This window comes from Aphelocoma coerulescens, chromosome 11 (genome assembly GCF_041296385.1).
Source record: "Aphelocoma coerulescens isolate FSJ_1873_10779 chromosome 11, UR_Acoe_1.0, whole genome shotgun sequence".
Lineage (NCBI taxonomy): Eukaryota > Metazoa > Chordata > Aves > Passeriformes > Corvidae > Aphelocoma > Aphelocoma coerulescens.
Genome location: NC_091025.1, coordinates 13,946,359 through 13,958,722, shown reverse-complemented (window position 1 = coordinate 13,958,722; position 12,364 = coordinate 13,946,359). Strand labels below are relative to the sequence as shown.

The 12,364-nt window shown below is 39.5% G+C and overlaps 1 protein-coding gene across 1 annotated transcript in view; it reads right to left on the bottom strand.

Annotated features, from left to right (window-relative positions):
- ITFG1 (integrin alpha FG-GAP repeat containing 1) overlaps positions 1–12,364 on the bottom strand; it is a 72,169-nt gene that overhangs the window by 20,200 nt on the left and 39,605 nt on the right. The window contains exons 10-12 of the mRNA XM_069026767.1: positions 7,913–8,085; positions 685–835; positions 320–428 (exon numbers count right to left, since the gene is read on the bottom strand). Coding sequence (XP_068882868.1) covers positions 320–428; positions 685–835; positions 7,913–8,085 — 433 coding nt within the window. The remainder of the gene's footprint in view (positions 1–319; positions 429–684; positions 836–7,912; positions 8,086–12,364) is intronic.

Sequence of the window (12,364 nt, the reverse complement as noted above, 5' to 3'; positions counted from 1 at the left end):
CCGTGTTTATGGCCACTCTGTGCTCTCAGGGTAAGATTTGGGCTGGAAACACAGAACTGACTCCCACAGGGGTGCAAAGTGACCCTCAGAATAGATCATGCAGTGTAAGCAAATCACACCACACCAGAGGCCCTGAAATGAAACCAGCCTGTTTTGAAGAGGATTCTGCATCATTCCCACATGACACATGCACCAACTCCAGCAAAGCAGGCTCAATATGGCAGAGGTACAGAACTGTACCATAATGTTTTCATATGCAAAGGTTCAAATATTCACATTCTTCTCAACATCCCATTTTGATTACGTATTGGTAACTTACCAATAACTTTAACAAAATAGGCATCTGCTTCAAAGTTATTTTTCAATGTATGGATAGCAAAGTCCTTGTTGGAGTAGCCTTTGCTTAGCACAATGATATCCAAGATTCCCTAGAGGAAAAAAAATCCCAAGTTTACATTAGAATACTTATTTACTCTTGAAAAAAAATGCTGTGCAGAAAAGTTTACACTTTCACTATTTATTTTAATATCTTCCAAACATGAATATAATCCTAATCAGTTTGGGACAGAGAGGGCCATCCACAGCTAAGCAGGACAATCCAAGGCTGCCAAGGTTTGTGCAGGGCACAGGGACAGGCACAGGCACACTCAGACCCTGTTTGCTGGGGTGAGGAGCTGCACTTACATCCTCATAGATGTCAAAGAAGGTCGCTACCACGGCATCTTTGATCTGATTGAGATCCGAGAGCTCCCAGAACACCTTGAACATGCGCCGCACGCTCTTGCAGCTCACGTTGTTGCACGGGACATTTTCTAGTAAAAATGCTTGTTGATTGCTGTAAAACATATATATATAAATATATAAACCAACTTACTTGAGATAAAGTCTAAATTATAGAAATTTTAAAAATATTGTAATTAAATAGTTTAAGTGCTCTAGAGTTTAATGTAATAAAAACAAAGATAGCAGCCACTGGGTGCTTGAAAAATCCATAGGTACTTATGTGAACATTACAGACAGAATTACAATCATTGTCATGACTGACTTAAAACAACGAATATACTAAATAAATGGATTGAAATCAACAGGAATAACTTAATTAACCATCAAGTACAAGTGAACTTATCTGCCATTTTTCTTAATCCCCTTCACAGTCCTTCAGCTTAAACACTATTTAAAACATGTCCATGCCTTTCCATTATTTCATGACAGCTTCTTCCCATCCCAGCTCCATTAATACTTTTTCTTACACACTGCATGTTTTACATATATTTAATATTAAATCACATCTCTATTTGTATGTTTTCCACTGTTTCAAGCAAAATATAAAACACAAACCTCAACCTAGTAGTGCAGTAAAATTGGGCAAGACAAACCAAATTGGGCACTTGCTGACATCTAACACAAAGATAGGCTGCAATACTAAACAAGAAACATAGAAACTACGCAGAGTACCAGAGCTAGTGTAGAAAAATCTCCCTTCTGAAGAGTATCCAATAGGTGCCTGTGGGTCAGTGGGAGACACAAGGTTCCCACTCTCCCTGATAATGTATCAATGCTTCTGGAACTGGGAAAACCTCACACTTTGCCAACCTGAGTCCAACTCTTCAGGCAGGTTTGTATCCTGGGAGCCTGCTAGAATCCTTCACTGCCTCGGCAATGGAAACAGATGAAGTTTCCTCCTCTCCTTCTGGGGGCAGAGCCAGGAGCCAGAGCAGTGTTCTGTAAAGGCAGCTCAGCTGTCAGAGCCCAGGGCAACAGCCAGAACCACGTCCTCAGTGTGACCCTGAACACGCTGCTGGCTGTGTGGGGACAGAGAGGTGCTTTCTGTGTCTCAGCAGCATCCAGGATGCACAGGCACACAAAGGCACGTCTCCTTAGGGAACCACTGAATTAACGTATGGCCAAAAGGAAATGAGGTCATCTGCAATATTTCATGTGTTGCATTATCTGTATCGGAGAACTCATAATCACAACGTGAAATTCTTAAGTGCTCACATTCATTTCATGTATTACCTAAGTATCATATCAGAACAGCCAACTACAAGATAAGGTGACAAGCTGAGCTAAGCAGATCGTTTCAATTTCTCTTTTTCCTCATCTCAACATAGCTATTTAAAATTTGGACAAACTTTTACAAAGACTCTTTCAGTTCAGATTTTTTTAATTGTCAGAAGTTACTTAGATGATAATTAAAGACAAAAGACTATCAGGTTTGCATTACACTCTGCACACTGCTCAAGTCTAAACTAGAAGCCTTGTTAATGGATAGACAAAAGAAGTTTATTTACTACAGGAACCTTTTTTATTTTCTTTCCTTGCAACCGAGAAAAAAGGAAAACATTAATCAAAGTGCCACTGAGTATGGAAATGCCACTTTCCTTCACTCTTCTGTATCTACAAAAGAAACATAAGACAAACAGCAGGAAGAAAAAAGCAAACTCAAACCCTAAACAGATGCTGAAAACCCAAGAAGTGCACTGTGGGAGAGCTCTCTTGTAGAGGAAATTAATTAATTCATAGATGTAGCATCCCCTGTCCCATGTGCTGCATCTCAGCCTGTGAGGAAGAAATGTTGCTGTGCAGGCCATGCTGCAGCAACAGGGAGTTGGAGGCCCTGACTGTCTCCAGACAGGAGAGAACGAGCTGTTCTCTGCCTCCTCAGCTGCTCAGGTAGTTCCTGGGAGACATCTGGATTTGGCCTGTGAGCTGCCAGTTGAATCCTTACATGATTTAGGCCTGTCATACAAAAGCAGCTCTAGAATCCAAGTATCTACTTCCATGTCTCATTTCTGCTACATAAATAAGTGCAAGCTTATGACCTATTATTTTGAACCAAATTTTGAAGATTTCCCATCAGAAAGAATCTCCCTGTAACAAAGATAATAATCCGCATCCTTAAAATGAGAAAGCAATGTCCTTGAAAGCCTATAAAGAAAGACATTTCAGTAATGGTAAAATGTAAAAAATCAATGCTGAAGTGCTCTACAAACGTGTAACAGTCAATACCAAACAATTCAGCTTCAATGCTACAAGAGACAGAGCACAAGAACTCTGAACTAAAACCAGCCTATTGCCCCTAACATACCATTTGCAGCACTTCAAATATTGAGCTATATGCACCAATACACAGCTGCAGCTTATCATGCACTACCTATTTAACTTTATTCCAAGTATGTTATTTGCCAATTTGGAACCTTCTGACCAAAGTCATCTGTGCAGGAAAGGTAGATTTAATAAGGCTGAATAACTATAAGCAAGGCTTAACACCAAAAAAGACTGAAGACTTATCTCAGTTTTAATTTAACACATTCCTTTGCAATTAGAATTAATTATTTACTGCTAATTTCATACATCTCTCATACTGTCAGTTTTAGGCTAGTTCATTTACAGTAATACCAGGGACATCTAAATTATCAATATCTTACTCCAGACATTCAGAATAACTGAATTTGCCTCTGGTTTTTTAGATTTTCTCAATTACAAGGTGCTCATCAATCCTTCCTTTAAAAGAAGTCCTCTAACCAACCTTCCTTTTGACAAGTGACAACTAATAATGATTTAGGAAGAGATAATTTGGTCAAATAAGTCCTTCCATATAAAGGATTAATACATATACATTAATTTCAAACTGAGTGTGAACACCTAGAAAACTTTCTAGAAGTCTATCGTACTTAAAAGTTTTTTATTCAACTTTCCATATCCAGCTCTTTATATCCAAGTTTCAGTCTTTACTGTTATCACCAGCGTCAGAGATAAAAGTATTGCCAACTTGACCATGAAAAACATTCCCTTTGAATAAAAATGGATTTGAAAGACTTAAGATTACATATTTGCAATGCAAGATACCAATTACTAGCATCTAATTGGAAACAAACAAAATTTGTTTCATCTAATTAAATGGGAGAAAGATAGATGTTTATAAACTCACATGCAGTACTTACACTTCCAATGTCACCAGAGTAAATTTAAAATCAGCATGTGAAAAAATGAATTCATTTAGGCAAGATAGGAGGTATAGCTGAACCAATTACTAACTACTGATAAAATCCCTTCACCTATTATTATTCTATATACACACACAATTTCTAATACAGAATTCATGTATGTATCTACCCTGAAGAAAAACCTGTGGACTTGAATTCTAATGTGCAGGTTTCTAACTCAAGTCAAAAGTTAAAAGAATTCAGACTGAATAGACAAACATGTGAGGATCTACAGTGCATTTAGCACCTTCACCTGCTGGAATTCATTGAGTCTTAATAAAGGCTCAAAAGGTTCAAACCCCCACAACACCTGCAACCACAAATGACATTCCTTTTTTGCTGTTGGTAAGGAATGTCTCCACACTGTCGGAATATTACACACTGTAATTTGAAATCAAGGGGTTATGGTGATGCCATGATGATTTTTACCTTTTCTTTTATACCCCTTTTATATACCTTTTTATAACTTTTTTATCTTTAGTGGTTTTTAGCCTACATTCTTAAACTTATTTGTCAAGCTAGGAGACTAAACATCTTAGAAGCTTCATAGTTAGGGATCAGAAAGCCCCAGACCCCAAGGTCCTCTCCAGAACACATTTTGTAAACTAAGATAGAACCATCCAGGGGAAGGTTCCCTGGGGAGGGGGGCTCACTCAAGCCTCTCATTGGGGAATTTTTGATAGATATGCTAATTAGTAAGACCTATAATGTTACACCTGATCTATCAGGAGTGTGCATTGCAGCGTGCATTTTGGCACGTTCCACCTGGATGTAGTGCACCTAAGGATCCTTAAAATAAATACAGAAGTAAAATCCTTTTTTCCCTTCTAATCATGTTTGAGTCTTGATTTTAAGACCAGGAAAAGGCATCAATAGCAGGAGATGAAACAGCAGAGTCTTACAACAGTTCTGCCAATACTTGAAGCTACTGACCATTTTCCTGGCGTGCCCACTGGGCAGGACAGTCAATCAACCTTATACCCAACTATGGTATCTTTATTTCAGTCTTTTGTAGGGATTTGTAAGGATTTGATCTGAAAGTACTTTCCTGAATTGTGATGGAAGCATATAATTGATTTTCATCCTTTTCTTCCATTTTCATGTATTGGTATACTTTCAGATGAACAGAATTGTTTCTGCCTGCTTTAATTTCTTTATGTTACAGGCAGCAAGTAGAAACCAGGCTTCCTAAATGATAGCACAGATTGAGGTCAAGAGTTTACAAAAATGCTTTTATCATTTAATCACAGTAATCAATCACTGAAATTAGATCTCTAGATGTAGCATGAAAGGCTTCAGAGAAAGAAATAAACAGCTTGATCCAGAAGTGTTTAAAATCGATTAAATAAGGTTTTCATTTTAATTTGCTCTAATTTAAGGACAGCTTTTAATTTAATTCCCACACTGTTTTAATTCTCTCCAATCAGTGATCCAGTTACACATTTTAAAAGGAAGTATTTGCTTAAGTCTGTCAGAACCAATGAATTAATATTGAATGGGACATTTCATAGTGAGTGCAAAAAAAAGTGACTTTCATTCCCATCCCAAACTACAAAGCATGTTTCTATTACTTTTCTGTAAATACTGGATATATACAATGTTAACACGCAATGTACTTCTTCATTTTTAGGTTACTTACTTTGTTTTTGCCAGAATTCCTCAATTTTCTGAACCTCCTTTTTTTAATAGCTTGTCACATCATCTGCCAGTACCTTCAGTCCTTATGCCTTACTGTGTCACTCAACTTTGATGTCGAGTTTAAAAATAGTTTTGAATGCACTCAATTGAATAAGCAAACAAATTCAGAAGCAAAGAGAATAAAAGTGTATCACAGTAGTTCATTGCACCAAGACATATGTAACTTCTGGGCTTCTACTGGAGTAACTATTTACAAACACTTTAATGATTTTACATGATACTACATTGCAGTAAATTATACACCAGCCAGAGGACAGAAGCTCCTAAGACCCTTAAAAGTTAAAACAGCTTCAAGTTCATTTCTGAACTCCATAAATCTTCATGCAGCCCTTCTGAAGTGCACCAGCTATCAGGATACACATGATAGTACAGCTCAAAACACAAGATTTCTGAGGCTTAAGCAAAAGCAAAGACAGCAACTTTACAGTTCCCATGTCACCATGTTCCTTTGGCAAAAGGAAGGCTGGTTCTAGTTTGCTCTCTAGACTGTCTGCAGTCTTTATTCAATGACTGCTGAACAGAAGATGCAAAGTCCTAGCTGAGGAAAGTCTGGAGTCAAACACCTGACATTCAGGGCCTGAGTGCTTTAACTTTGCCTGGCAAGTTCTGGGCAGTAACAGCATCACCTCCTTCTTGTCTGCCGTGTCTGAATAGAAACAGCTGCTCTGCTGTTATTTTAAGGCTCAGAGGTACAGACAGAGCTCAGCTACTCACAGCCTTGTCATGAATCACATCATGTAGGCTGAATACAGGCACACTACTCTTCAAACTGGGTCATTTTTAGGTGTGTCACTATCTGAAGAACTCTAACACAAAAATGTCAGTGGGTGACTCATGTTTAGGCAACCACTAGAAGACCTGAATTGACTTCTTGGACTTCAGCACCAAATTCTCTTACTGTCTGAAGCATCAAAGTGAGCTCCTCACTTGTTTTCCTTATTGAGTATTCATTCAAATTGTGAACCGGCACGCAAGCTCATCCAAAATAGCATGTAGAGGAAGATAACAAATACATCTGTATGAGACACTTACTCTGCTTTGTAATGCATTAGTGCAAGTATTTGTCAAGTAAGGAAGACATTAAGACCCCACAAAGTATGCGTTAAAATACCTCTTACAAGTGATGACATGAAGAAAAAGGGAATAGCACAGATAATCTTCCATCTCTGCAGATGCTGGCAGAGTCAGTTGTGCAGCACAGACAGACTGCAGGATACGTGCACATATCCTGTCTGTACTGAGGTTCACTGACACCATGGTCTCTAGGGCTCTCCGTTTTTCTCCGAAGTGAACAAGCCTATTCATCATCCCCACTGTCAAGCAAAAGCATGTTCACATGCAAACGTGCTGCTACACTTCAAGGTAAAGATAAGGACATGCCAGCAGCAGCATCCCCAGGTGCCAGGTGAGAGCTGCCCACAGGCTGCTCCGTTGCGATCAGCCGGCTGCGTTTATCCGGCAGCACCTGCGGAACAGCTCGGGAATGCACCTACTCAGGTCAGCTCTTACATGGATCACTGACTCCTCTGTGTACAACAGTCTCCCTGTGAGCATCCCCACATGCCCTCTCCTACCTAGCACCAGATGGTAGCAATAGAAAGTATTGGGAAAGCAAGTAAGGAGGAAAAAAAATTTAAAAAAGGAGGATGAGAAGATTATGCTGAAAAATTTTATACGAAAGGTTAGAAGTTTCTTTTTTAGGGGGATTGGGGGTGCGTGTGTTATTTATTTTCAGTTAGACTTGGACAGTAAAAAAATCACTGGTAAATTCCTGGTTCTCAAAAAGGGCAAACCACTATTGCATTTTTCAGCAGAGTCACCAGTCAGTGCTCACTCCATGTGACAGCACGGACCAGGTTCCCCAGCTCTCAGCAGCCTGGTGTTACTAGTCAGAACTGACAGCTGAAGTCAGGAATTTACAGAAGATTATTTGGGAAAGGAAAGGGAGAGAATCAGCCCGAGCTCTGGGAGGAGTACCTAAAATGCTGCCTCATACTCCAGTCCCTGATGCAATTCCCCACCCAGAGTCCCAGTTTGAGCCTATGCAATTATGCATTCTGAATATAGCATGTAAATGCACGCTTCTGTTCAAAGGGAAACAGTTAGCAGAGTTCAAAAGTCTTGTTCACTTGATAAAATGGATGAGATGCACTAAAGTTAGTAATTTCTATGACTGATGATTGAACATTAATCTGATAGCTTTATTTCTAAGTCTGCATATACTCTACCTTCCAGAAGTGTTCTTTAATATAGCAAGTGCATCTGGGTATCCATCCATATTGTAATCTCCAATATGAAGTGTAATTGGAAATGAAATTTCTGTTGAAGATTTGTCATTTTGATATGGTACAAAGCCCCAGACAGTGTCTTTATTTCTGAAGTCTTGCAAGACTGGAATCCACTGTAAAATAAAACAAAAAAAAAGAACAGCATGGTAAATAAATCCATTTTATTTACTTAAACAATGTAATTCTATGTAAAACAGCTGCCACTTCTTCACTTCATCAGGATTCTTAACCACTTACAAATAAGGATTATTTCCTAACTCTGTCACCAAATGAAAAAAATAATTTGAAGTATTTCTTATGCACTCAGTTATTCCAGAACAGGAAAATATAGTTAAGGTTGTAAGAATACAACCAGCATATGGGGACATTCACGAACCCCTTAACTGAAATTCAGGCTTGCCTGGAATTTATACAAATCTTTAAGTGTAGGTAAGCCCAAACCACCAGGGCCATCAGATCCTGAGTCTCATTTTTTTTCCCTGGAATTGCAAGGCAATGCAATAGACATCGTAACACTGGAGGATGGATGCAGCCTCTTTAGGTTTGTGGCCAACACCAAACTGCTGGATACTGTCAGTATGCTGCAGGACAGGATGGCCATTCAGAGGGGACCTAGAAGGGCAAGAATAGGCAAAACTGACACTCAGCTACAGACACCCTGCACCGGGAGTAAAGCCCTGCAGTGCTCAGCTGAGTGCCAGCCCTCCTGAGGGAGGGGAGGGTCCTGGTGAGCAGGAAGGTAAAGCTGGGCACAGCAGCTTGGGCAGCAAACCAGCTCTGCACCAGAGCTGCTGCCTGTGCTCCTGCTCATCAGGATGACCCAGGAGTTCTCTTTATTCAGCACTTGTTCATCTGCATCTGCATTCTGCATCCAGTTTTGTGCCCCACAGTTCAAGAAGGATTTGAGAATACTGAGTGTGTTCAGAGAAGGGTCGACAAAATAGTCGGGCACTGAGTACTTCCTCAGAGGACAGGCTGAGGGCATGGGGATTGTTTGGAGAACAGAAGATTTAGGCAGGATCTTGCAGTGCCTGCAAGGAACCAGCTGACGAAATGGAGCCAGGCTCTCTACTGTGATACATGGCAGAAGAGCAAGAGAAAATGGTCAGACTGACACAAGGGAGGTTCTGACTAGAGATAAACAACCAAATTAAACTACAAATGAGGCCCTGAGAAGTTGCAGGGCCTTTGTCCTTGGGAGTTTTCAAAGTCTGACTGGAAAAAGCTCTAAACAACATGGTCTGAATTCAGTTTGTTCCTGCTTAAAGCTGGAGGCTGGATCTCCCAAGGTTCATTTCAACTTGAACAATTCTATTATTCATGGATATTTACAAGTTCAAGATTAATTCCCCTCCTATCTCCCCAGAAGCACCAGATACTGAACTGTTTGATAAGATTAAAGTATCAAACTGAAAGTACGAAAGAAATGCGAAGTATAATTTCTCCAGGACAAGAAATAGAATGCATCTGCACTTACTTTCCAAAGTGCTGCAGAGGTGCTAAATAGGAATTTATCTTAATTAAAATCAAGGTAATTTTGCAAGTTAGCTGAAGTGCCAGTGTTAGCAAGAATCTGAAGTGCCAGGGTTAATATTTCAATGCTACAGAAAAAATCAGTGTCATTTTAAAAGTCAGAAGTAATTTTATATGTCAACTAACTGACAGTGCCTTCAAAAGGACAGAGGGGTGCCATCTTAAAGGATCACTATCAGCAACATCAAAAGCACTTAACAGATCTTACATGTCTCTCACCCAAGCCTTAATTTAGCTGTTTCAGGAACCAGAACGAGATCCATGACAGTTCATATCCTGCCATGGAAAGACTCCCTTGCTAGCACAATCCAGTAATCAACAACATTCCTGCCACATGGCAATCGTGTCTGACACTTGACTGCTTCCTTGGGATTACAAAAAAGCACAGGCAGTTTAGAGAAGCTCCCAAAATGTCTGCAGAAGTGCAGTGAGGTTGGTGTTGTGTGGATCCCAGAGATGGCTGAGAAGCCTGGGGCAGTCCTGCCCGTCACTGCACACACCCAGCGCGTGCCACCCGCGTAGGCCATGGCTTTGAACTAAATCATCATCTGCAACACCTGCTGCTAACTCAAACCTGAAATGAAACACACTTGGACCCTCACACCAAACAACATGCACATGTCTACTTAGTTACTCTTACTTGCTGAAGGTTTGGAAAAATCTAAGAAACAGAAAATAAGGGAAAGACTCTTACCCTGAGGGAAATTTTTCAAAGGGTTGGATTTCTTAGTACTTACTTGTCATGCAGAAGACAGATGAAACAATATTATTGCAAAATAGTCTAATTTTGAAAAAGAGTGATTGAAATCAGAACCATGAAATATAATATAGCTTTTACTTTACACGGTATTGTTCACACAATCATTGCAGTAAAATCCAATTATATCCATCATATACTTTCTAAATGTTCCCAGGTAACACTATCTTAAAGAGACAAAATTAAAAATGAATTTTTAGGCACAAATACAAATTTTTTTCTCTTTTTACTCTATTCAGAATGGTTCATAGAAGGCAATTTCACATTCCTAAGGTCTACAACGAGAGAGAAAACAACAGGTGAGCAAAACATCACCTGTTACTACCAAGCATCAGCACCACTGATGCACAGAGTAAATCCATCCATGCCACTGAAGCAGCTGTGGGACTTTTCCTAAGAGCAGCTGTGTAACAGTTCAAGAACATCAGCCTTGTTTGATGTACAACCAGATCCTATTCCAGCACTAGATGTAACTTGCTCTGACAGTTTAAATTCAGAGTAATCCACGCTTTTGGCGAAACTCCTTCTGTAGATTTCTATTACGAACTGCACTACTGTGTAATGTAATGCAAGATTAATTGTTTGAGTGCCTCGGGACATATAGTTCAGTACAAAAGGCAAAAAACTGAAAATGTGTTTGTCAACAATACAAATCCTCTGCTTATTTTGTATTTGATAATCCAGACAATTACTTTAAGCTTCCTGTTTCCTGTTACTATTTTAAAAGGAAAAGACTCAAACTAATTTTTTAATTTCTATCTAAGATAGAAATAGGTGGGTATAATGAGGACACATGAAGCTATTTTTTCCAGTTTTCTGATCATATGATTTCTCCTACACAGCTCAGATGAGAAAAGACTGAAAAATTGAGTAAGTGTATTTTTAAAAGAAATTTTAGATGAACACATAAAATTCAGTCAGAGAAATGAGATTTACTTCTTCCTTTTCTGTTAAATTCCATTGCACAGCATCACTAATACCATTACTTAAAACATTTATATAGATATTTTGGATACTTCAATTAATGATTTGTAGGCTACAATATAAAAAAAATTTAAGTGCTTGAATATTTGTTTTTAAACTCTTCAAACATTTGTTTTTCAAGAAGTAGAAAAAAGAATGTTTTCTTGCCCTGTGGAAAAAGCATCATTTTCATCTTCATTTTGAAGATCTAGGGATTTGAGAAAAATGTAAAGCTCCTTGCAGTCACTGTAAAGGGCTCATTTCTTACAGAGCCCACATTCTTCTGTACATTAGGGAATGCACTTCTTTTGCTTGAAAGCTTGTGAGCAGGTCTTTGAGCCCAAACTATGGGATTAACACATCTCCATTTTTAAATTATGGCCAGAAACCCATGAAGCACAAAACCCACCCCCAGCCAGCTGCTGCTTCCAGGCCACAGAACAGAGGCAGGGAGCCAGCTGCAAGTCACAAAGTTTGGAAATTGGTAGCCCATTCCTGGCCAACACATTTTCTGGGAATGCCAAAGATGAGCATCAGGAGTGGGCTGAAAGAGCTACCACAGCACCAGAAGTAACACAAGCCCTTTCCCGGGGCTCCCTCTCTCAGTCCCCATACGCTGCAGTTCAGCTGCACACAACAAATAACTGGCAGGATTTCAGCAAGCTTTAGGCTTTCAGTGCATACAGCGGTCACCTGAATCCCTTAGACAGCTGAGGAAATGACTCTACTTTACACCACTAACTTCTGGTGTTCAAAGCCCAGAAGCTGACAATCCACAGCAGTGGTTTAGAATCATAGAAAAAAACTAACCAAAGCAGTAAAAGTCATGTTTTCAATGGTCACAGCCCCACAGCTGCTTTCAGAAAGACAAGCGACTTAGCAATGATGAGAAGATCTTGTAGAATATGACATTTATGAAAACTACAGCAGCTGAATCCATTCCCCCCCTTTAAACTGTTACCCAGGAATGAAGAAAAATTTCTGACATTGACTGACTGCAGGTGATAATCAATGCTGTCACCTCCCTCTCTGGCCTGGAGAACGACACCATGAAGACCTGGGGTTTGCAGTAAGATGCACTGCTGTGTTCTACTTCAAACCTGCTAGATTTCCAGAGGAACAAACCTATAACCTTTCTA